General features: G+C 52.5%; 1 protein-coding gene across 2 annotated transcripts in view; it reads right to left on the bottom strand.

The window, feature by feature from the left end:
* ANKS6 (ankyrin repeat and sterile alpha motif domain containing 6) overlaps nucleotides 1–23,947 on the bottom strand; it is a 47,748-nt gene extending 23,801 nt beyond the window's left edge. For both annotated transcript variants that reach the window (XM_055302624.1, XM_055302625.1), the window contains exons 1-11: nucleotides 23,568–23,947; nucleotides 18,749–19,251; nucleotides 15,994–16,038; nucleotides 15,120–15,324; nucleotides 14,016–14,122; nucleotides 11,900–12,048; nucleotides 10,457–10,655; nucleotides 9,408–9,457; nucleotides 6,213–6,422; nucleotides 5,159–5,312; nucleotides 4,081–4,250 (exon numbers count right to left, since the gene is read on the bottom strand). In XM_055302624.1, coding sequence (XP_055158599.1) covers nucleotides 4,081–4,250; nucleotides 5,159–5,312; nucleotides 6,213–6,422; nucleotides 9,408–9,457; nucleotides 10,457–10,655; nucleotides 11,900–12,048; nucleotides 14,016–14,122; nucleotides 15,120–15,324; nucleotides 15,994–16,038; nucleotides 18,749–19,251; nucleotides 23,568–23,920 — 2,145 coding nt within the window. In that variant the 5' untranslated portion in view covers nucleotides 23,921–23,947. The remainder of the gene's footprint in view (nucleotides 1–4,080; nucleotides 4,251–5,158; nucleotides 5,313–6,212; nucleotides 6,423–9,407; nucleotides 9,458–10,456; nucleotides 10,656–11,899; nucleotides 12,049–14,015; nucleotides 14,123–15,119; nucleotides 15,325–15,993; nucleotides 16,039–18,748; nucleotides 19,252–23,567) is intronic.
* Nucleotides 23,948–25,957: the final 2,010 nt, after the last annotated feature.

Below are 25,957 nucleotides of genomic sequence, written 5' to 3'. Positions count from 1 at the left end.
TATAATTTGTTGATTGTTTTCTTATTGTTGAGTTTTAAAAAATATGTTTTTAAGTAGGCTTCATGTCCAGGGTGGAGCCTAAAGCAGAGCTTGAACTCATGACCCTGAGATCAAGACCTGAGCTAAGAATAAGAGTCGGACACATAACCAACTAAGCTACCCAGATGTTCCTCTTATTGTTGAATTTTGAGAGTTATTTGGTAGCTTAAGTAGAATACGGCTAGGTGTATTCTTTATGACATTTATCCTATAGTGTTTTCTGAACTTCTTGGATCTGTGATATGGCATCTATCATTAATTTGGGGAAACTTTCAGGCATTATTTTAAGATATTCCTTCTATCTTTCTCTCTTTTTCTTCAGGGATCCTTACTACTTGTATGTGGGAGCACTTGATATTATCCCAGAACTGTTTTTGGTTGTTGTTCTTGTTTTTAACTTCTTTTTTCCTCTGTGTTTCAGTTCAAGTGACTTCTATTTCCCTGTCTTCAACTTCGTGGATTCTTACCTTGGCTGTGTCTAGTGTACTGAAGAGCATGCCTTATCTCTGTTACATGTTTTCTATTTCTAGAGTTTTCATTTGATTCTTTCTTAGAGTTTCCACCTATCTGCTGAAACAATTTATGACGTTTCATGCTCAAATTTTCCATTAGAGTATTTAACAATTAATTGTAGTTTTTTAAAATACACTGTCAGGTAATTCCCACTCCTGTGTCATATCTGAGTCAGATCCTGATGACGCTGTGTTTCTTGAGAGTGCAGATTTTCGTGCCCTTTTGTATGTCTTGTGATTTTTGGTAAGACTGGACATCTTGATTGGATAGTAGAAGCTAAGAGAAACAGTTCTAATGCTAGGAAATGGGTACACCTCTCCTTCTGCTAACCCTTTAATGCTACTTCTAACTACATCCCAGAGTGGAACAAGAAGTCCCCTCTCTTAGATTTTGAAAGACTTTGTCAATTAGTTCCCTATATTCCCTATATTGTTAATAAATTCTTCTTTCTGCTTTTTTATAAAGAAAGACATTCAATAATAAAGCTTCTAATTAAAACAGGAGACACTTAGTAAATCCCTACTAAACAGATATATCAAAGCAAAGAAACATGATACTCTTGACCTTATGGGCAGCAATATTTGTTGGGGGTTGGGGACAGATTACTATGATTATTTGAGATGCTCAGAAATATCTGAACTATTCCCTATGTTCTCAGTATAGCAGACTAACTATGTTAGTGGTGTCATCTCAGCTCCTCCCATGTAACTCTGTGTGTTTTCCTGCAGTGGGTGTGCTGACTTGCTTAAACATCATGGTTGGTTTTCAACTCATGTCTTTGGTTGTTGCCATGAGAACACATCTAAGCTTGTTGTGGGCACACATGGCCCAGTCATCCCGGTCACCCCAGCGAACAGCTGAATGTGTAAGTGATCCCCCTCACTCCAGACCAGAAGGACTGACTAGCTAAGTCCAGACTGAAATGCTGACCCACAGGTTCATGAGCTAAAGAAATGATTTTTGTTTTAAACCACTAAACTTTAGGGTGGAAACAGAGAGCTGATCTACTCAGTGGGACTTTGGGCTTCTAGAGGTCCGGGAAGCATGGACACACTCTGACCACCCCCGCCGATTCTGTTCCTCCTCAGATTCACTTTAGGCTGATTCGTAAACATGATAGAAGCCATACTTTGTGAATATTCCACCATTGTGGTGGTGCTTGTCTTCAGCAAAGTACAAAAACCAGATTCAGGAGGCTCCTATTTTGAATACTAATTTCTAATTCTTCCTAGGGGAGTCTTTGAAAAGCACTTCATGTCTCCATTTTCCTGCTGGAGCCTTTGACAGAAAGCCCACTCTTGGATCCTTTGATTTAGGGCAGTGGTTTCTAAGAGACCTGGATGGGGTTGGCTGCAATATCCTCTAGGGGGAAAATCAGAGTCCTCAGACCCTGTCTTGAAGCATCTCATTCAGTTATGCTGAGAGGAACCCAGAAATCTGAATTTTTAGATAGCTCCCCAAGACTACAGCATATTGTTAAGAACATCAGGGCTCAGTCAGTTAAGCATTTGCTTTTGGCACGGGTCATGATCCCAGGGTCCTGGGATTGAGTCTCAAGTCAGGCTCCTTGCTCAGCAGAAAGTCTGCTTCTCCCTCTCCACCCCCTGCTCTTTCTGTCTCTGTCTCTCTCTGTGTATCTCTCTCAAATGAATAAATAAAATCTTTTTTTTAAAAAAAGAATATCAGGTGATTACTGAACCGAATGGTTTCTCCAGTTCGTTTCCTGAATGTATTTTTTGACACAATCTCCTTTCATTAGAATATGCTTGTACATAGGTTATATTATTTGACAAGATGCAGCCAAGTGAGATAATAGTTAACTTACAATTTAGACGCTTACCTATTTTGAACACTGGTTAAAGGAAACCATTAATGTCTAACACATCATAAAATAATCAAAATAGAAAAAGTTAATTTTAAACAACAGAGAAGAGGAAAACTATGTCAAAGCCCAGATTAGAAGACTTACTTTAATTAGTAGCTCTGAGTTTCCTAGCAGCAAAGGCAAAAAGAGAAATACAATAATTATATAATTCTTTTTATCTGAGGAAAGAAAATGTAGGAAAGTAACAGTAGAGACATTTTTTTAGAGCTGAATTCTACAAGGATTACGTAGATCCTATTACACGAGTAATTTTCAATATAATGTAAACCATACTAATGCATAGGGAAAAAGAAACTTTCTCTGGAGTTATATTGTAAAGGGAATCTAATTATGTAGGTCTGATTGCAAAAGGGGCTTTGAGTAACAAAAAGTTATGTAACCAACAGGAGTGGGCAGAAAATAAAGTCTATTTCTCATACATCCATTAAAACATAATCTCTGGAGACATTTCTGGGCAAGGGGCCAGGGGTGAGGCTTTCAGATGATCTAACTTTTCTCAGGGAAAAAAGCTTAAGACATCTAAAAAATATGAAGAGTGGAATAGTGCCTGGACGTCCTCTCAGAGGATGAAATGGGCTACATGGCGCCACTGGAGGAAGGCACCTGGTGGGCCACCTGGTGGAAGAGTCCATTTATACTCACCACCAGGAATCCACACTGGAGTTGGGGGGACTCTCTCCAGTAACAACTCAGGTGGAGGGGCTTGGGAGGTGGAGGGGCAGATCTAAAGACACTAAACAACTTCCCACTCTAGAGAGGCATTTGCAGTTTCCTGTCTGTTGCAAACTCCATAGAGATTAACAACGTGTTGATGGCTCTTGGGCTGCATTAATGGAGGAATGGTGCCAGAGCAGGGAGGTGGCCTGTCTTCCAACATTCCTTCAGCTCTTCCCCGGCTAAAGTGCCACACGTGCTACTCCTCACTCTGGAGCAGCCTCATCCCTGCCTCTTGCCCTGCCCCACCCTGCCCCCTCATCTGGCTCCTCATCCTTCAGACCTCCTTTAGGTGTCACTGATGCCCTCAAGCTTGGGTAGTGGTCCCCATCTGTGCCCCTGCAGCATCCCCCCTTCTCACTGACAGAGTGAGTCTGCAGTGATAGTCCGAGAGCGGTCACCCCCGGTTCACTGCTACACCCTTACTGCTAGAAGTGCTAGGCTCAAAGCAGATGCCCCAGAGGTGTGCACAGTGAAGGAATGACATCAAAGCATGACCACTACTGCTGCTCACGTCAGCACTTACAGCTGATGCAGGCTCAGCAGGTGCCGCCCACCCCTCACCCCGGGAAACGCTCAGGTGTGGGGCTGAGATCTGATCCCAGGTAGTCTGCTCCTGATCCCACACTCCACACCTCTTTGCTCTAGACAATGAATAAACGTACACAGTGTGAGGCTGAACGAGGCACCCAGAGGTGCCCTCCAGGGCAGGTGGGAGGTAGACCCACATGTGCAGGGCCCGAGGGCACCGGCTGGGATCCTGGCAGCCACCTGCATGATCAGCTCTCCCCAAAAAGTTCCGGAGCAGCCCGCTGGTCTTTAGGGCCATCCCATGACTGCGGCAGCACTGCCCGGGCTCCCTAGTACGTGGGCCCTGTGAGGACAGAACCTGGGAGTTGAAAAGGAGGAGACGGAACCAGAACACGCACCTTGCCACCAGGACCTCCGCTGCCTGCTGGGGAGACTGGGAGTTCAGATGAGCTGGACCCTGGCGCTGGCCCAACAGGACCTGACGGCTGGCTGGGCTTCTGTTCTGATAATCCGGCTGCTTTTTTCCTCTGGGCAGCGATTTGTGACAGGACGCTGTCTATGCTGCCACCTGAGGAAAAAGGAAGAGAAATGACTGCCAGGGACCCAGGGTCCAGCAACGTGAGCATGGTGGACCTTGTGTGCTGCCCATGCTGAGATGGAAACGTGTTTTCCAGATGACCCCCTGACCCCGTGTGGCTGGGGGTCAGGGCTGACCACAAGAGGACTGCGCATGAAAACTGAAGGCGGAGTCTCCAGGCCAAACCCATCGGATATATTACAAAGAAAATATTTGTAAAAATAAAAAGAGAGGAATGTGATGCTTCGCTTTCTTTTCTCTAAAGAGTTCTTTTCACAAAAAATTTATTTTTATATAACGCATTAACAGGCATCAGTTAATCAGGACATCAGGACACAGCAGCCCTTGTGCTCTGAAGGCATCATGGTGACAGGTGTTAAAAGAGGCAGTGCAGGTACAATCCTCGCTTTTCCCACGCTGCAGCCAGCTTGTGTGGCCTCTGACCGCCCCCGCCCCCACCCCCACCCTCTCCAGAGCTTTACCAAGCCCACTCCCACAGCTGTCAATAACTTCCTCATCCCATAATTCTCAGAGTAGATTGCCCTGTTCCCTCTCCCAGGTGCCCCAAACCCACCAGTAACCTTGCATTACTATGAAAGAAGAGGGAGAAATGATAATATCAAGGGCCAGACAGGATCCCAGGGAGAACACCGATAACCAACATCAGTAAAGCAATAACTAGGTACCACATACTGCTGTAAATATTTCACATGTAGGAGCAGTGCCATTCTGGAGGGCAAAGGACAAAACTGAATTCACTGAAAAAGCCCTGAGCCACATGGAGGAGGAAAACAGGGCGCATGCAGTTGTTTCTGGGATTGCCCACAGAGCAAGTGCAGAGGGCAGGTCACACCCGCAGCCCCAAGGGGCTTCCCTGAGTGGCCCTGCCTGGTACCCACCTGAGCGGTTATGCAGCTCCCCACCGTGCCTGCTTGAGCCCCCTGCCCCACTGGAGCCACCTGAGGAATGAGGTGAGTGGTTGAAGTTTCCAGAATTGGCAGGAGAGGCAGGGCTTCTGGAGAGAGATGGAAATTTAACCGGCCTGCCAGGAGTCTGCAAGAAGAAGGTGGGTGTTGTGTGTTGTGGTTAGGGTTTGTTATTCCCTTCTCTGGACACACATCATCACAGTGGGGAGGAACCCAGATTCCACTGGCTCACCCTAGCTGATGCTTGCATGCCCGGCACACCTCTGCCAACTCGTGCTCAGCCTGCCAGGAGCCCCCCAAAAGAGGAGAGTTCATTTCTATCTGCTGGCAACCAGACTATTAGCTCAGGCTGAGATCCTGTGATGTAACATTCCCCGACTCACCCCACTTTCACGATCACTCAACCCCTCCCACAATGCACACTAGATGCAAACCAGCCCTGCCTGTTTCGAGCACCTTCAGAGGCCAGGCTCTCACTCTCCCACTAGAGATTTGCTGTTGCAACAGCCCCAAGAGGTAGCAGCAAGCAAGCAAAAGTCAACCCCATTTTACAGAGAGATGGAGGCTCTGAGTTCCAGTCATTCATCACACAGTGGCAGCGCAAGGTCCTAAATCCTCACCTTTGGTTTGCCATTTACTGTATCTATGGTGTAGACAGTCTACACACGTGGAGATAATCTCCCACATCAAGAGGGACTACCTCAGGACATTGCAGAGACACACCAAGGGTCAAAAAGTCACAGACCGCTAAGGGCAAAAAGTTAAAGTCACACTCCTTGTGGGTATAAGAAAACACCATCAAACTCCCTGCTCAGCGGGAAGTCTGCTTCTCCCTCTCTCTTTGCCCCTCTCCCTGCTCATGTACTCTTGCTCTCTCTCAAATAAATAAATTAAATCTTTAAAAAAAAAAAAAAAGAAAAGAAAAGCTTTGGACTTGCTGGATTAGCAGGTCTGATGTCCCTTCTGCCTGCAACACACCCCAACTTCAGTGAGTGACATGTCAAAGCACGTCCGCTGGGCAACTTACAGCATCTGTGCTTCCACCAGCCATGCCCACGGGGGCGCCCCGGCCGGCTCTCTGGGACAGCACAGTCTTCATGGGCTCTGCTTTCCTGCTGTGACATGTCCGGGACCGATTGGAGCTCCACAGCTCAAAGCTGGAAGGGGGTAAGAAAGGGGGGATGACTGCCTTCAGCTTGTCACTCGGGAGTCTGGGGAAGGGGGCTCCATTGCGCAGCTGAAAAAGACAGGCTGTGGGTTAGATGAGCCCCTCGGGGGCTCCCAGCTCTACACAGAAGATTCCAGGTTTCTGCTGCTTCTCAGAGAATGGCACCATCAGTTACTCCATCATCCCCAACACACGCCCGGCCAGAACCCATGTGGTCTCCTCTGCTCTCTTTCCAGCAACTAAGCAATACCCTTGTTTACTCTGCTCCAGCCCTCAGCTTCTTTTGGGTCCATCACAGCAGTTAAAATGGAGACAGAGGGGATGGGGGGCTGAGGTGGGCCCAAGGGAGGCTGAGTGTGCTGTGACAGGGACCCTGAGGGGGTTGGGGGAAGGGCGCTGCAGGCCCAGGGAACAGCATGGGCCGGGTCTGGCAGCCAGAGGAGCAGGATATGCATGCAGAGCCAGGGGTCTCAGGAGGAGGGGGCAGGGCAAGGTGGGGGTGGGGTGGGGGCGGGGGGTGGGCGGCCCAGGTCGGCTCCCTGTGAGCCCAGCACTCACTCCCTTCCCCATCCCACCACACCCTTCCTACTCCAGCCACACCTCCCACTGCTGACATTTTTAACTGTAATTTTATATTTTGGAAATGTGACTTAGGACTAGTATAAAATCCATACAATGGTGACTGGTGGATTGTGAAGGAAAAGCATCCACACGGTCCACACTAACTTTAATTAAGAAAAGACAGTGGACTTGGTGCCAGATGGTGCTTTGCAGGGAAGGGCATCCCACAGCTAAACCTGCCTCGGGAGCCGGGCAGGCTTGCGTCTCCACAAGGATGGCTGCAAACGCCCACTCGGCAGGGCTCCCTGGCCATCCTCCATCTGCCGAGGGGCAGGCCAGCATGCTGGTGCCTTCCACAGGGCACGGGGAGGTAGGACAGCAAGTGCCAAGGCAGGCGTGTGGCCATCCTGGGTCCCACCCTGGCCGTCCCGAGCTTTTCTGCGAGTCTGGGAATGGTGCCGTCCCGTGTGGACCTCAGCAACCTCCTCCAGCAATGGGGCTGGGCTGGGCGAGCACTAGGGACGCTCGCAGCTGCAAACCCACCACAGATGGGCATTTTCACTCCTCGGGGACAGAGTCTAAATCGTTGCAAACTTTCTGCAAGCCAATGACATTCACACCCACTGACCCAGAAATTCTATTCCTAGATATTTACCCCAAGGAAACCGTCAGGCAAGCGGGGGAAATTGAGGCATAAGAATATTCATCAGATCTGTGAAAACAATAACGAAAAACTAAAACTCCCACAAAGTCCAAACAGGTGAGGCTCCACCGGTCAGCGAGGCACGTTCCCTTGATGGAATGTCATATCGCACAGCCACTGGACGTGACGTGGCTAAAGAGTGTTTAATGACATGCAACAGATGGTCAGACAAACCGGTAATAAGGCAGGCTCGGCACAGCATGGGGAAGAGGGCAGTGCCGACCCCGCAGGGCTGCCGGGGAGACTGCAGGAGTGAATGCATGTTACGTGCCCTGAGTAGCGGCTGGCACTTGGTGCCGGGACGTATTTGCCGTCGTTATATACGACAGATACGCTCGTAGGTGCTAAAACATGGTCAGCAAAATACTCAAAAGATAAATAGCACACGACGTCTCATGATCATGTACGTGTCAGCAAGGGTGATTTTATGTTTCTTCTTTACAGGTCACCGCATCTTCCCAAATTTCAGTAACAGCCCTTGTCTTCACTGGGGTAGTTACCGCTACTTAACGAGATTATCAAACATCGGGCAGCCCAAGCTCCCACCTTGGTAAACTGGTCTAGAGGCGGGGTGCACACCTACTGCACAGCCGGGCGGGCCGGAGGGAGTGGATCCCTGGAGCGCTCAGCACTGGCAACTCTGGGGACTGAGGCAGCAGGAAGACGGCCTTCCCCGTCCCCACCGCCTCTGCTCCCTTCTCTTCTCCAATACTGCCCTCTCCTGGCCGGCCCCCACATCAGGATCTCCGAGCTAAATGGAGGAGTTCGACCCCAACCAGAAGGCTCTCATTTTAAAACTTGAGGAACGTGAGGCCCAGGGAGGTGAAGTCACACGTCTAAGGTCACAGAGCGGATAACAGAGAGCTCATTCTGGGCCAGGAACTATGCTAAGAAGTTCCTGGGGATAATCTTATTCAAAGGAACAACCGTGAGGGAGAGCAGCCCTTGTCAGAGACTGCTAGCTGTCCCCCAGTATCCATCTTCCACAGCTTCCTTAGTAGACACCCCTGGCATTGAGATGGGACACAAGCACCTATAACAGAGACTTCATTTCTCAGCCTCCCGTGCAGTGGGATGTGGCCATGTGACCGGACGTTGGCTGAATGGATGTAAGCAGAAGTGATGTGGGAGTTCCCAGGAAACTTGACACCTGGTATGTGCCGCCTGTGGCCACTTGTTTCTCCCCTCATCGTTCCTGCTGGCTGGAATAAGGCAGCAATGGCCACAGCTCTGGGAGTCATCTTGGTTAACAGAAGCCAAGCACGGGTAGAAGGAACCAACTAGGTCCCTACCTGGGTCAACGTACCAGTCCTGAACTGCATTTGAGAAAAATAAGCTGCTGTTTCATTCATGCCATTGTTATTTGAGGACCTTCTGTTACTCGTAGCAAAACCTAATCCTGACACATCTCTAGTTCACAGATGAGGGGACTGAGGCTTCTCAGGCTGGAAACACAGCCTCCTCCGTGACTCTTCTCCCCTCGACTCCCTATAACCAAAATGGGGAGTCCAACATCACCCATCAAGTCCTACCCTTCAGAGCCCTGTCCTCACTGCTGCCTCCCTGCAAACACCATCAGGGCCTACATCTGGCCACTAAGCACCAGCACAGCCTGACCCGCAGTTTAGGGCTGGTTCTGATTCCTCAGTGCCAGAGCTGTTCCACTGTTACACGTTTGGCTATCAGCCCCATGTGTGACCACCACAGACATGTCTACATCTAGCCTTGTAAATCAATGAACTAATGATTGTGAGAGACCTGAAATGCTTTTAGGAAAGCCCCACACTCACCATGGTTGTCAATAACACATCTTCTTTATCTCCTCTTGTGCTCCCAGGACCTGAGAGACAAATGGAAATTTCCTGAAATGACCCTCCCAACAAGTTCACGGCATGAGGATGAGTGACCAGGTCAGCCTTCATCCTGGAAAACCAACTCTCCTGGGTGATTAAATATTTAATGATAATTGGTAGTCAATATTTGAATAGAGGAAAGCATTTAAAATGTATCTCTCAAAGCATGTTCTCAACTTTTCCATAAGCCACTGCCATGCCGGGTCAGACAGTGTTGCATCCAGCTCAATAGTCTGTCTCAAACAGTGGTGCTGAAGGAGCTAGTCTGGGTGTGGCGTCTGTCAGAGGGCTATGATCTAATCAACTGTCAAATCAGCGTGGAAATCTCCTTTCATGCCCTGGCAAAGTCATCCTATTTGTTGAATACCTCCAGTGGTGTGAAGCTCACCATCCACCCCCCCAAATCCCCACCCTGGATAACTCATTCTATTTCAAAACACTTCCAGTGCCAGAGACCAATCACGTTTGATAACTGCTAAAATCACCTATTGAAGGCAAGAGAGAGGCCGTGACTAGCCTCAGGTCCCTCAGCACGGTGTGGGGGACAGAAACCAGGGACTCTTGACACTTATGTCCCCATTCTACCACACCGTATTTGTGTCCCTGTCTGTCCTTCCCCAGACCAGCCACTTTTACTCCAGTGTCCCATTCCCTTTTTTTTTTTTTTTTAAGATTTTATTTATTCGTAGAGACACAGGGGGAGAGAGAAAGAGAGAGAGAGAGAGAGAGATACAGAGGCAGAGACACAGGCAGAGGGAGAAGCAGGCTCCATGCAGAGAGCCTGATGTGGGACTCGATCCAGGATCTCCAGGATCACGCCCTGGGTTGCAGGTGGTGCTAAACCGCTACGCCACCGGGGCTGCCCCAGTGTCCCATTCCAATATCATCTCAGCTCTGACATCAGCCCAGGAGGTAGGACAAAGGGCAGAGAATTTGGGTTTGACCATTCTGGAAATACTACAGCACATGCATTTTTTTTTTCTCACCATTCTCTTTCATTGTGGGGGCCACATCATGAAGCCCCGGGCGGCTTGTCTTATCCTGGGGGGCCGCCCTCATTGTGGAGTCCAGCGCTGACTCTGGCTCATCACAGAAAGGCAAAGGCTGGTTGCTGGAGAGCCCACGGGGCAGGGTCTGCATCAGTTTGAGCTTCCGGAACCGATTGGACATTCGGTTCCACCAGGACTGCCAAGGGAACACAGAGCAGAGGTCATGATCCAGAGCACCCATCCTAGGGATGCTGACTACACTTTATGCACCCTTCCCCTCCGCTCTCCTGGGCACACGACAAGTTCTACCAATCAGCCACCACACCCTCTCCCACAAAGCCACGGTTCTCTCTAAATCGTTCCTGACTCAGCCCTTGGGAGCCCACCTCTGACAGTGGACCCTACCTGCCACCCTTCATCTCATCAATCTCTGCATTGCACAGATTGAGAAATGGAGACCTAAGTGGGGTGCCAACTTGCTCAGTCTTACAGTGAGTCAGAGACACACAGATGGACAAGAGGCAATGACAAACACCGTAACATCAGTCACCTCTTCCCCCCATTCTGGTGACAGTGTGAGAGGTATTGGGTGTCCATGGCAAGGCCTGGGCCATCTGCTCCACCAGCTGATGCCTCCCCACTTAGATAGAGGACTAGTGCCACCCCCCAGGGTGTCCCCTAGCCCCGTGACAGCTCGGAGGCTATGACACAGTGGGAGGGGAGGCTGTGAGGGCCTGGCTGAGGGAGATGGCAGGGAGGGCAGGACTGCAGGGACCCATGCAAACAACACTGAAAGGAAGACCTGGGGCTTGTGTGAGCTATGAATAGGAAAGGAATATAAAGTCTGCAGACCTGTGGAGGCACTGGGACCCCAGACAGGATGGAGAGGTAAGTTTGACTTCAGGCAAGTAGAACAGAATGGGGAGGCTGAGAAATTCAAAGAAAGATAGTTGGCTTGCAGTTAGAAACCAGCAACTGGAGGTTGTTCTGTTATTTCCAGAAAGCAGTGGCTGGAGGCCCATGGGCTGCGGGGAGACCCGAGAACTGTGCCAGCAGCAGTATCCCACGTGCAGATGCAGATGCCACACACACGTGGCCTGGGAGGAGAGGCATTTGGTTCGGCTGGCTCAGTACTATATCAGGCAAAATTCTTAGTTCCCGACATCTATAAATTCAGTCTCCACATCAAAATATGGTTTTCTAGCTTCTCCTGCAATAATGGGACAATCTGACAACATGAACCCACATTTTGCAAAGCAACCATAATGCGTTAGGATCACCTCAGTTTCCCCTGATGCCCACCCTCTGCTCACTTCCTGCTCCTGCTGGGCCACCTTCACTCTAACCTAAAACAGCCCTGGGTCAGCAGAAAGCAGCAGGCATCCCCCACCCCATCAGCCAGGCTCTCTCTATCGCCCTTGAGGATGGGAAAAGGCTAACCTTAAGCCCGCCTTTGTCATCGGGCAGCACTGGGACACTCCAGGGCTGTCGGGCCTTTGAGTGAGGTGGAGGTGGTGGGTGGCTGGGCCGGCCCTTGTCTCTATTCACCTGCATGCAGACAGACGCCAGCAGTCGAACAAGTTCTGTGTCTATGGACATAAAAGGCAGCGCTTTACCTGCAAATACGTCTGCTGGGCCATGGAGAGAGGGCTCAAGATGACCCCCTCGGCCTTCGAACTCAACCCTGTGCTCCAGTCTGGTCTTCAGAAGCCGGCGCACAGGCCAGCAGAGCTCCATCCACTTAACCAGAAGGAAAACCCAGAAGCCCTCTCCCCACAGAAAGAGGAGTAGTGTTTTAAAAATACAGACTCTGCAGCCAGATGGCAGGGGCTTCAATTCTTCCTCTGCCCCTCCCTGGCTGCATTAACTGCAGGTAAATGAGGGAACCTCTCCATGTCTCTGTAAAAGGGGTGACAGTAGGCATCACATAAAGGTGTCTGGAGGATCTGAGGGGATTTCTGGCATAAGGTAAGTACTTAAGAAAGGTTAAGTATTGCTATTATTATTGTTATTATTATTAACTGTTATTATTTTTACCAAAAAAACCCACAATAAACAAAACTGAGAAGAAAATGCTACAAACTATTAACGGTGTTTTCCTCTTGTTGACTTTTTTCTCTCCCAGTGTTCAATAATATGCATGTGTTTCTTCAAAATTTCAGGCAAAAACTTCATTAAAAAACCCACTAGAAAAAAAATCAACTAGGGAAAGACTGTCTTACTGCGCAAGGGGTGGGGAAGTGGTCGGGGGGAGGGGGTAACAGAAGAAGGCACAGCGAGACAGGAGTTTGTTCAAGAAAAGCGTGCGTGGGGCAGCCCCGGTGGCTCAGCAGTTTAGTGCTGCTTTCAGCCCGGGGTGTGATCCTGGAGACCTGGGATCGAGTCCCGCGTCAGGCTCCCTGCATGGAGCCTGCTTCTCCCTCTGCCTCTCTTTCTCTCTCTCTCTCATGAATAAATAAAATCTAAAAAAAAAAAAAAAGAAAAAAAGAAAAGAAAAGCATGTGTGATGCAGGAGACGGGTTCTGATGACACCAACTCTTGGCATGCCGGGAGGGTCTCCAGTGAGGCAGAGTGAGTTCACTGGAATTGGGCAGAGACCCCACCTCGCCAGCTGGGTCAGGTCATTTCCCCTGGCCCTCGTCACCTCCCCTCCACAAGGGGATATGCAGTTCTGCTTCCCTTCACATGCCCTGTGAGTATGAAATGGAACCAAGTATGCATCTGAGACATGTGGGGCCTGAGCAGGGATGGGGTGAGGGTGGCAATGCCTGCAGCAGGGGTGAGGAGGGCGGCAATGCTAGTGGTGAGGTAGGGCACTCCAGCCTGCCACCAGCCCTGCCAAGAGAGGCAGGAGTAACTCCACTTGGGACTGTGGAAGTAGTCCTCTCCCACGGCCAGCAGGTTCAAAGTCTGTGGGTCAGAAAGGCCTTCCAGCCTCTCAACCTCCCTGGGCTGAAACTCCAAGGCAACAGGAGAGAGGACAGACAGACAGACAGACGCTAACTCTTGAGCTGCCTAACTGGATGCCTCAGGTGCCAGAGGAGGGCCTGTCACACGGGTTGGGGCTCAAGGGGAGCAGCAGGTGCCAGTGGGGACCAAGAGAGGTGGGACTAGTGACAGCCACACCCCCAGCATGGTGCCCTTGACCCAGCGGCCTCCACCTACACAATGCAGCAGAGGAGGCCACTGCTCCAGCTCTGATTCTGCTCGTCAAAGGGGTATTTTTATTTCCCCCTGAGTCAGGGTTTCCAGCTATGAGCCCAGTTACCTTTCTAGGACTTGTGTGGACTGCTAAGGCAGATGTATGTCTCACTGGCCTTCCCTCCTGGGAGACTCTCCAAAGGGTGGCGCTGGAGGAGCCTAAGGGACTACCTGGGACCAGCCAAGCCTTTGCTGAGGAGGGAAGGGACTTGCCTGAGGACACGTGGTGAGCCCCTGGAGCTTGAGAGTGACTTCCCCCAACAGTAAGCAAGTGCTTAAAACAAAAGCAATTAATTCCTTTCCTAGCCAGAGAGAGGCCACGCAGGTTTACGACACTTTCCCTGAAACAACCCACCAGGATCGCTCAGCAGCATCACTAGGTCAAAGGCCGTGTACCCGTTTTTTGCACGAAGAGTGACATCAGCCCCTTGGTTTAGCAGATATTTGACAATTTCCTTATTCCTGGGGAGGAAAGAAAAAGCTGGAGTTAGATGCACTGAAGGCAAAAGCCTGGCTTTGCTCCTGGGCAAGAAGCGGATGATATTAACTAGTCCCATCTTCAAGCCTGAAAGGAGGCCGTGGAAAGCTGCAAACAGTCTCATACTCCTTGTCCCCATCCCCTATGGGCAGGTCGGCCTTGAACGTGATGCAATCCAAAGCCTAGGTATTCCTTCCACAAACAAAAGGAAAACCACAGGGTCACCATTACCACACGCAGGTCCCTACTCCTTCTACCCCCAATCCTTCCCCCCGCCCCTCCGTGGAAGCCTCACATAGGCCAAGGTGTCTGATGCAGAAGTCTGAGGCTCACCAAACTGAAAGACAAACCCCTTCGAGATGACATAGGAAAGTGCTGTGATAACCTGAAAGAGGGCAAGGAAAGGGCTGGTAATCTGGGTTCAGACCACCTAGCCACTGTAAGACTGTCTGTAGCTCCCAGCCTCTGGGTCAGTCTACCCGAAAGAGGCAGCCTCCAGGAGGACAGGATGAGAAGGGATTCAGAAGCACCAGCCAATGGTGGACCTCTTCAAAAGGAGAGGGTTAAGACAAGTCTCACCACCGGTCGCCGAGGAGCCAATGGTATGAATGGCCAATGTGCATTTCCAAAAGGACACAGACATAAGGACATCAGTGTGAACACTCCAAACAGACCCATTACTGTGTTCAACTGAAATCAACCTACAGAAACTTCTCTTCCTGCATAAAATGTTCCTGCTGCATGGGGTCTTTACAGTTACTGGTAAATGGGGTGATGAGGTAACAGGAATCAGAACACAGCAGAGGAGGAATGCAGGATAGAATGAGCCTGCGAGGCTTTGATTTTTTGTGTGTGCCTCAAGGTCTTTACAGCCCTAGAGTTTGTCTGCAGTGTCTCAGGACCAGAAAGCCCCCATCAAGAACCCTATCTCGGCTCAGGGCATCCGCAGCCTCCCTCTGAGGGTGTGGAGCTGGCACTGACCCGTGGTAGGTGGCCTGCATGAGGGCCGTCCAGCCGTGCACGCTGTCCTGCTTGTCGACGTCAGCATGCCTCTCCACCAGCAGCTGCACCAGAGGCAGCTGCCCCATGACAGCTGCCAGCATCAATGGGGTCGCCCCATCCCCGTTGGCCAGGTTCACATAGTTGGGGTCTTCATCTGCAATCTCTTTGACCAGCTGGAAGTTTCCTGCAAACAGAAGCAGGAGACCTGGTGATCTGTGGGCCTGGATTTACTTATCCAGCAGGTTTATGTAACAAACAGGTGCTCAGCCTGCCTCTGTGCTGGGCATCACAGGGGCTACAAAGGTGAAGAAGAGGTAGTCCCAATGCGCACATCTCTCAATCTATGAGAGTTGGAGGCAAGCACCCAGATAGTTTTACTAAAAGAGAGCAGTGTTATTGATATCCTAAGAGAACAGATGAAGGAAACATGAAAGGCAACGTACATGCAGAGAGCTCAGAGCTCCCTGGGGGGGTGAGATCAAGGAGGGCTTCCCGGAGGTAGGGTCTAAATCAGGAGAGGAGATTTTAGGCTTCATCACAAAGATAGTGGAGTGGGTAGGTAGGCAGTGAGGCATTTCATAGGTAGGGAAAAGCCAGAACATAGCCACAGGGTTTGGCTGGGGATGGGGGTGGCAGGGAGGGTAGTCTGGAACTTGTGTATAAAGCACCATAATAACTACCAGTCTCCAGGGGCTGAACCTCTCTGTGTGAAACTACTGAGTCAGGAAATAACAAAAACGCTTGTTTCTTTCTCAAACACCCTGGGTGGCCTTGAAAAGCACTATAAATACTAGGTTGGAAGGATGTGTCCCTATATTCATAAATCTCCAAAAAGATTTTCTAAAGCGCTTACCCATTTTCAATGCGTGAAAAATATCAGGCCGCCTTTTCTCCTCATCTAGGTAAACAAAGATTTTAAAAGTTAACCACAAAAGGTTTCATAGAACAGAAAAAGTCACATGCATGTAACAATACAGCCTAGTTTTAAAGGAGATCTACTTTCCAAAAGCAATCTGATCAGAGACCCATGTAACGGACGAATCCGGTGGCCCTTGCTGGAAGAGTTACTATCAGAGACTGCCTGCAAATGCTCCAGAGATAGATCTTGGGAAGTCATCTGGCCAAAAAACCATAAATAAGTAGAACATTTCCTCATCCCACACCAAAGCAATCATTCTGGGGCATTCCAAACTTTGGGATGTCCCCTCTTAAATGTAATGGAAAAGTATAGTCTTGGAAAACATTTGGATTCCTATGAAAATTTTTTTAAAAAACAATTCTTTTCTAGTAAAAACTAAATGTACAACCATGAAATAATTCCAAAGGAGAGGGCCCTTGAGACACTGAACAGCTGAGCCAGTGGGAGGTCGTGGATGTGGCCACCAGAAAAGCCAATGTTAATTTTTGTTTTTCCCAAAGAAGAAGCAATCTGAATGATGGCAAGTTACCCCTGCCCCAGACTTGCAGACATGGCCCCCTGCAGACCACTGCCCCCCTTGATGTTTTCATGCTGGTCCCTTCAGCCCAGCTGGTACGGGAGCCATGTCTACCCCCAAACCTTGCCTTGCTGCACCCACCCCGTGCTCGCCCCTCCCTCATCTGCTCATCTGTTACCTTCCTCCAAGCTTGGGCTAGTAGGTACTGTGCTACTGTCAGAAAGCAGACATCCTCAGGACCCATCACCCCCTCGCAGGTGGCCAAATGCAAGACTTCCTGCAATCTTTGACTAACTCTAGAGATGGAGTGGTTGGGAGGGGAACCTGTAACTCTGGGCTACATCTCTGATCCAGGTCAGCCCCCTCAGGCAGCTGGGAAGAAGCTGCAGCCCAGTGCAGGGATCACCAAGTCTGGAGTGAGCATATCAGAATTTGAGTGTGTGTTTGTTTCCAGAATGATCAGTCTCCTCATCAGCAGCATGCTGATAACGAGGATAACACGTTAATATGGGGACCATGTGGGGGTTGCAGGGATCAATAATGTAGATGGGAAATGCTTCAGAAAGCCTTAGGCTTCACCCAAACAGCAATTTTTGTTCTCTTTACTAGAACTAGCATCAACCCCAGAAATGACATTAACTCCAGAGTTCTTACAGAGAAGTACAGACAGGCCATGGAACCAAATGTCAAATTCTCCTTGTGCAATACTATTAAGAAAGATTCTGCATCTTTGTTTTAAATATGTCACATTCCTTTAGGTGTCTCAGAGTCTAATTTGATGTGGGCAGGGCCCTCTCATGCCAGGACCCTTGGATGAAAAAGTGTGTCACTTGGCCTTCTTGTTGGTTGCTAAGCAACCATCTGATACAAAAGAATCACTGACCCTCTAGCCTGACCCCAGGAGCTGGGGCAGCTGTGCCATTGACGTCACGTGACCCTGGACTGGTCCCTCCCTCGTTCCGGATGCCAGGGTTGGCATCGATAGCAGAGCAGTTCTGCGGACCCTGCCCAGCCCAAGGAACAACCATAGTGGGGGTAGGGGGACACCCTGTCCTGCAGCTAACATGAGGGAGAGAACTGAGGGGTCTCCCAGGCAAATTTCCTGGCATCTCACAAAAACAGCTACGGGCTAATGATTATGTATTTAATAACCTATCTGTAATAACACAGCCTCTGTCCTTGCTGCTGGCCTACCCAGAGGCTCTTCCCTGAGAGCCTATTTGGAGTGCTCCCTCAGCTCCTGCAAGTCAGCTGCAATCTCCTGTGCTCCAGGCCACCCACCACACCACAGCCTGCACCGTCCCAACCCCCATCCCACACCTCAACCTTGCCCGTTCCCCCCACCATGGTACTGCCCACCTAACGTACTATGTAACTTATCGCATTTAATATGCTTACTTCCTGTATCTTCCCTGTCTCCCTTATAAGGCCACAGTCTTCACAGGCAGAGGGCACACTGTTCTAGAGCAGAGGTCCACAGACTATAGTCTTGGTCAAATCGGCTCCTCAGCTTGTTTTGGTAATTATAGTTTTATTGGAACACAGCCACACCCACTCGTTGACATATAATGTATGGCTGCTTTCACTCTTGTGGAACTGAGTGGTTCTGACAGAGGCTGGCCCTCAAAGTCTAAAATATTTACTATCTGGTCCTTTACAGAAAAAGTCTGCTGATTCTTGTTCTAGAGTCTAGACTCTAGAACTTCCTGCATCAGAATGATCTGGTTAGAAAGAAGGGACCGTGGGGCACCTGTGTGGCTGTCAGTTAAGCGGCTGCCTTCGGCTCAAGTCATGATTTCAGGGTCCTGCCTTGAGCCCTGCATCAGGCTCCCTGCTGAGCAGGGAGTCTGCTTCTCTGTCTCCCTCTGCCCCTCCCGCTGCTCAAGTGCACATGTTCTGTCTCAAATAAATAAAATCTTAAAAAAAAGAAAAAGGAAGAGCCTTGCTGTGGGGGTTCTAGACTCTTCCCACAGATACCAAACTGCTCTTTGGAGGCCCAGGAATCTGCAAGCAATAGGCACTCCCAACTGCATAGCACCTCTTAAGATCCACTGATTCTGATTTGTACCTGCCCTCTGGTTGGGCAATCCTCAGCTTTTGTCATTTAAACACAATTTAAGAGACTCTATGAAGCCACGGGGTAGGGAAGGGTTGGTAGTAGCACAGCCTGACCTGTCTTGGGCCTGACAGTGGTCAGCGGGTCCAGGTAGTCTGCAAGGTCCCTGTGCTTGCGGTCAAGTGCAACCTCGAAGGCGGTCTTCTCCAGCACGCTGAGGTGGTCAGGGTTGGCCCCTTTCTCCACCAGCTGCTGGGCCATGCTGAGCCTCCCAATGAGTGCCGACAGCATCAGTGGGCTCCAGCCCACGGTTCGGGCTGCGTGGTTGGGGTCTGCACCCCACTCCATCAGTAGACGCACCACGGCCTCATGTCCGTGCTGGATGGCGGCCATCAGGGCTGTGATGTCCAACAGCTCGTCCTTGCTGTCCCCTGCCCCTGGCTGCTCGCCTGAGGGGTTGGGATGGTCCACAAAGGCACCAGCTTCCAGGAGTAGCTTCACCACACCCAGGTGGCCACCCCGAGAGGCCACGGTGAGCACACTGGCTCCTAGCCGGTTCTGGGCATTGATGTCAGCTCCGTGATCCAAAAGGAGGTGTGCCACACTCACGTGCCCAAATCTGCCAGGAATATGGAGAATTAGTGACACAAACATGGAACACTGACAAGGAGACAGCTTATATAATCCTCATTTGTCATTCATCATTAAAGTCATAATAGCCACTCATGGTAAGAGGTCTTCTGGTGCCAGGTGCTGTGCTGGCCCTGCCTATCCACCATCACAAAGGTGAACAGCTGCTCTGTCTGGGTTCAAATCCAGCTCTGCCAATCACTAGCTGTACCACCTTGAGAAAGACCTTCAGCTTCTACGTGCCTTCACTGCCGCACCTGAAAAATAGTGTTAGAACTGTATCTACTTCAATGGCTGTCGAGGATTAAATGAGTCACTAGGTAAAGATACATAATACAGATAAGCACTCAACACGGTGCTTGGCCAAAGGAGCGCTGCCTAAGCATCAGATGTTAAAATAATCATTTTACCTTTTATATTTACACCAAGTACCAAAGTCACGCAGCTGGTCAGAGGCCGTGTCAGTGTCAGCACCCAGGGCTGTCTGAAACCTTAGGCCCTCACCCTTTCCACTATATCGTACTGCTTTCCACATCTCAGAGAGTTCATTTTATTCTGCTTTGTGGCCTTGGCATCTACTTCTCTGCCTGTGCTGATTCCCGTGGGCAGGGCTCATGTCTGACTCCTGTCTACCCATCCTCAAACGCACAAGGAAGGTGCTTCAAGAGGAGCCAGTGCACCCCACGCCAAGAGGTGTAGCCCAGCTGGGTCAGCAGGGCCGGGCTCCGGCACCTCTCACCGGAGGCCTGCTGCCACCTGCTGGCAGGAATGCCCGCTGCCAGGGGCCAGGAACTGGGCCTGGGCGGGGCTTTCCTCCAGGAAACTGGAGCTGCCAGGGAGCAGCTGGGCGACCACCAACTCCAATACAGGAAAACAGATGCCTCTTCCCAGCAAAGATCAAACCTTCGTTTGCCGCCAGAGGGCAGAAAAGATCTGTTTTGCAGGGTTTGGGCTGGCACCCTTGGCTCAGCGCGGCCAGCGTCACAGCTGGAAGGAGCCTTAGGACTAACCGGGAAAGAATGAGGAGAGAGGGGCCGGCGGCACGAGACCCTAACGCCTGCAGAACATCTGCATCTGCAAGGCCGCATTCTGAATCTCTGGTTGCATTCCCCTCCTTTCCGGAAGTGAGTTTGGTACCTCCTGTAAGCCCAGGGCCTCCCTTCTCCCCGTGGAGGCAGAGCCAATGCCAAACTCTGACCTGAACTTGTAAATACCTTTGGGGACATGAACCTTAACGGCACCAGGTCACCTCAGCCTCTGGAGGGAGACAGCTGGGTGAACTGGCTCCTCCAGCTGTAGGGGGATGGGCCTGTCCCTCCTCTTCTCCAAGAGCAGAGAAGGAGCAAAAGGACAGAAATGCAAATGCAGAAAGCTGCAACCCCAATCTGTCTCCCTGCCTCCAGTCTCGGTCCTTCCTGCCCATCCCCTGTGGTGGGGATGCCCAACCCTAAAAGAATACTCGCCAAACCCAAACCTGATGGCCACTCTCCAGCTTCCCACTGCTCGAAGAGGCCTGTCCACCTGGACTTGGTCAACTTCATTTCTGCCCAACCCCCATGTCATCCCCTCCTCACTGGCCTATATGTACCTACCAATTCTACTCCTCCCACACCTCTGCCATCCTGCCTCCCTGCCCGGAGTACCCTCCTGTCCAGATCTCAGTAGGCCCTTCATCCTGCTTCAGGATTCAGCTCAGAGCTCACCTCCTCTGAGCAGCTTCCAGAGTTCAGGTGCCCTTCATCCGGGCACCCACCATTCCCAGTCCTCGCCTCTACCACTGTGTCTTCCTGTTAGACTGCACGCTCTCCAAGGACAGGACTGGTGGCTGACCTACAGTGGGGCTCAGTAGGTTCTGTCAAATGAATAACTGGCATCACCAAACAGAGGATGGTCTGGATGAAGGCCAGGGAAATGAATACAGAACTCATGTATCCTCCACCGAAGTAGAGAATTTTTAAAAATCCCGCTATTTAGTTATTAAGCTTAAAATAAAATCTAGTATAATTCCTTACAGCAGATTAAAAAGTACGGTCACATTTTTATCTCATTTGATCTTAATAAACCCTAAAATGAACTAATAATGCCTTCTTCACAGATGAGGAAACTGAAGATTTGAGTGGAAAGCAGAGTGTCTCCTTTTGAAAGTGATGGAGTCAAAACTTTGGAACCTAGACCCGAAAATCTAAAACCCCAGCTCTTCTGGTATAAAAAGTGTTCAGACAGAAAGGAAAGGAGTGAATCTGAACAGAAGTGCTGACATTTGGATTGACATTTCTGAACTCACAGGTAGCCCAGGAGGTCATTCAATTACGATGGAAACTTAAAAGAATTAGGACTTCTGAGGTCCTAAGGAAGGCTGAGATAGTTTTGTGGATGCTGAGCTTCTACAATAGGTAATTACTGAGGATAGGGAAGCGTGGGAATTTCTGAACAGCTGCTGTGATTACCAATTAATTTGGCAATTAACACTTGTGTTTAAAGACTGGGCAAAAACGCCTACCACCCAAAGCACTGGGCACAGAGGCCACACTCCCTATCAGGTAAAGAAATGGAGAGATCAGGAGAACAAAAGAGGCCAAGGGTGAAGTTGGGGCCAAAGCAAACACCATGCAACCTGTCCCTTTAGCATTTGGCCAATTTGGTGAGTAGCTTCCCCATGGCCGACACTAAGGGGAAACAGTCGGTTGCAAGATTGGTGGCCGAGAGCACAGGCTCTGGGGTCACCCACCTCAGTGTGAATGTGACTCTGCCACAGTATGAGTTGCGTGGCCTTGGGCAAGTTAACTCTCTGAGCCTCAATTCCTCATCTGTAAAATGGGGATGACGACAGTACCTACACGTCCTGAGGTTTCTGCAGATTGAATGAGTTACCTCACTTAAAGCACTTAGCACCGTGCTGGACACAATAAGTGCTCAATAAAGCTTATCACGTCCAGAAGAGGAAAAAACATGAATGTAACCATTCCTGCTACTAAAACATCCACCAGAGACCAAACTGAGGAGTGGGTGGGGCCTGAAAAGATGGCCAGCAGGGGTGAGTGACTTTACTGTACACTGGAGTTCCTTCCCACCAGGGTTTCAAGTCCTGTTCACCCTGCTTCCTGAGTACATCTCGAACACCTCACTGCTCTCCCACGGCTGTCTCTGCTCGGGTCCAGGCTACCATCACTTCTCCCTAGACTGCTGCTAACCAGGCTCTCCGGCTAGATCTAGCCCATCCCTCCAATCCCTCCTCACACTGCAGTGAAAGTGATCTTTCTTTCCAAAACATAAAACTGATTGTGTCACTCACTCTGCCTAGATCCATCTATTACTCCCCAATGCCCTTAGGATAGCTCATCCTTCTCAGCCCAGCCACATGGCATCTGCCTTCCTCTCCAGGGGAGGCTCATCTCCCACTACCTCTAGCCCAATCCTAGTACTGATCACGGTTCTAGCAGTCCTACGCCTTACGCCTTAGGTTCACTTTTGCTTCCGAACCTTTGCGTAGGCCTCCTATCACCCCATTCCCACCTCCCACTTCTGTCCTGGTTAATTCCTATAGAGTCTCAACCTGAATAAATACATCATCCTAACCAAAAGCCTTCCTCCACTTCCCCAAACTGGGTCTGCCAGGCCCAGAGCTCCCTGCACTTTCCCCACTCATCGAGCCCGATCTCTTTGGCCTGCCCACGCGTGCGCGAGCTGCTCGCGGTGGGACTCCCCGGATCCCGCAGGGTCCCCCTCGCTTAGGCTAGCTAGGGAGAGTAGTAGGTAGGTTCTTAGGAAACCTAGGTTGCAAGAAGGCATGAATGAACACCCCTAAGATCACGTGTCTCCAAGATTCTATTCGACGAGGTCTTCAGATTGTTTCTCGAAAGGCCCACTGTTCCTAGGGTTCTGATTTTAGGGACGCCCGGGTGGCTCAGCGGCTTAGCATCGCCTTCAGCCCAGGGCGTGATCCTGGAGTCCCGGGATCGAGTCCCGCGTCGGGCTCCCTGCAGGGAGCCTGCTTCTCCCTCTGCCTGTGTCTCTCTCTCTCTCTCTCTCTCTCTCTCTCTCATGTCTCATGAATAAATAAAATCTTTTTTTTAAAAAAAGATTCTGGTTTTATTATTAAAAAGCGCTTCCACTTCTTGTAGTCCCCCGAGCTGCTCCAAGTTCGCCATCCCAGCTCTCTCGAACGAGTCCCTGACTCTTTAGCTCCCGGGGCGTCTGCGGGAGGGGCCCCGGGCGGGGCGGCCACCTGAGCCCGCTCGCCCCAGGGACGGGGACGGGGACGGGGACGGCCCGACGCCAGCCCTGGGGACCCGACCCCGAGCTCACCTGGCTGCCTGCATGAGCGCGCTCCAGCCGTAGTGGTTGCGGCTGTTGACCGAGGCGCCGCGGCGCAGCAAGAAGCGCACCAGCGGCTCGTGGCCCCCGGCCGCGGCGAACTGCAGCGCCGTGTTGCCCGCCTCGTCCGAGCAGTCCACGGGCACTGGCGCTCCGGCCGCCGCCGCCGCCCCGGGCCCGGCCGCCTCGGCCCCCGCGGGCTCCGCGCCCGCCTCGGGCTCCGCGCTGCGCTCCGCCGGCTCCGCCGCCCCCGGCTCCAGCAGCCGCCGCGCCGTCTCCGTGTCGCCCTGGTCGCAGGCGCGCAGCAGCAGCTGGAAGGCCGGGGGCAGCCCGCCCTCGCCCATCGCGGCCCCGCGGCCCGCGCCCGTCCGCCCGGCCCGCCGCGCCGGCTCCGCCCCCGGATACCGCGCGCCAGCGCCCCCTTCCGCCCGCCGCCCGCGCGCCTACTGCGTGCCGGGCGCGCGCGGGGGTGGGGCCGGGGCCGCGCGTCTACTGTGTGCCGGGAGCGCGGGGCGGGGAGCGGGGGAGCCGGGGCCGCGCGCCTACTGCGTGCCGGGGGCGCGCGCGGGGGTGAAGCCGGGGCCGCGCGTCTACTGCGTGCCGGGAGCGCGGGGCGGGGAGCGGGGGAGCCGGGGCCGCGCGCCTACTGTGTGCCGGGCGCGCGCGGGGGTGGGGCCGGGGCCGCGCGTCCACTGTGTGCCGGGAGCGCGGGGCGGGGAGCGGGGGAGCCGGGGCCGCGCGCCTACTGCGTGCCGGGGGCGCGCGCGGGGGTGAAGCCGGGGCCGCGCGTCTACTGTGTGCCGGGAGCGCGGGGCGGGGAGCGGGGGAGCCGGGGCCGCGCGCCTACTGCGTGCCGGGAGCGCGGGGAGGTGGGGAGCCGGGGATGCGGTCCTACTGCGTGCCGGGCGCGCGCGGGGGAGGGCCGGAGCCGCGCGCCTACTGTGTGCCGGGAGCGCGGGGCGGGGAGCGGGGGAGCCGGGGCCGCGCGCCTACTGCGTGCCGGGCGCGCGCGGGGGTGGGGCCGGGGCCGCGCGTCTACTGTGTGCCGGGAGCGCGGGGCGGGGAGCGGGGGACCCGGGGCCGCGCGCCTACTGCGTGCCGGGAGCGCGGGGAGGTGGGGAGCCGGGGCTGCGGTCCTACTGCGTGCCGGGCGCGCGCGGGGGAGGGCCGGAGCCGCGCGCCTACTGTGTGCCGGGAGCGCGGGGCGGGGAGCGGGGGAGCCGGGGCCGCGCGTCTACTGTGTGCCGGGAGCGCGGGGCGGGGAGCGGGGGAGCCGGGGCCGCGCGCCTACTGCGTGCCGGGCGCGCGCGGGGGAGGGGGGAAGCCGGGGCTGCGGTCCTACTGCGTGCTGGGCGTGCGTGGGGGGGCGGGCCCGCGCGCCCTACTGTGTGCCTACTGTGTGCCGGGCGCGCGCAGGCCCCAGGGCTGCGCTCTTGAGGGCCTACTGTGTGCCACGCACGCGCGGGGGCCGGGGCCGCGCCCCTACTGTGTGCCGGGCGCGCGCCAGGGCCGGGGCCGCGCGTCCCCGCCGGGCGGGGAGGGACCGCGAGTTCCGGCGGCGGGTGCGTCTCTGCCAGTGCGGCCCTGCCCGGCCGCTCGGGGGACTTCTGCCCTGCGCGGAGGTCGGCGGCTGCTGCAGCCCGCTCGCGCTGTGAGCTCAGAGCCCCCGGGTCTGGGTCCGCCGCCGCCTGCGCTTCGCTGCGGCTTCCCAAATAGTGGTTGGCTGAAGTGAGGCTCGGGTGGTCCACCCTGTACCCCACACCTCCCCGCCCCCCCCCCCCCCCGCCTCGGGACGTCCTGCGGGGCCTTCACCTGAGGATTGAGGCTACAAGCGCCTCCTGTGCCTCTCGCTTTTCACCAATGATTCTTGAATCAGCTCCCTCTGGGACGTTGCCACAAATGCAGATTTCCTGACCCTACCCTACACCTACCGGATCAGAAATTATATTGGGGGAGAGGGGGCGGCACCTGTATTTTAACAAGCCTCCCCCACCCACCCCCCGTGATTCTGATACCTACTGAAGTTGGAGACCTGTGTTTGATCCTCGCAGCATGCTGTCAGCCACCAACGAGGGCTCAGGTGACCACCCCCAATTTACAGAGGAGACACCTGAGCTTAAGGGAGACTGAGGCACATGACACCCTCCAGGAGCGCTGTGACTGGGACCCTGGTCTTCCGACATCCAATCCAATGCTCTGGGCTCGACAAATATTGATGGAGTGCCAACTATGCACACTGTTCTAGGTGCTGGAGAAGCTGGAGCTGACGGTAGAAAAAGAGAAACTGTAAATACACAAACAAGTAACTTGAGTGCTATTGAAACAATAAATTAGAGTGTAAGTCCAAGTAAATCGGATAGAGGATGGGATGTTATAATAGG

This window comes from Nyctereutes procyonoides, unplaced genomic scaffold, assembly GCF_905146905.1.
Source record: "Nyctereutes procyonoides isolate TBG_1078 unplaced genomic scaffold, NYPRO_anot_genome, whole genome shotgun sequence".
Lineage (NCBI taxonomy): Eukaryota > Metazoa > Chordata > Mammalia > Carnivora > Canidae > Nyctereutes > Nyctereutes procyonoides.
This window is presented reverse-complemented; position numbering and strand designations above follow the sequence as displayed.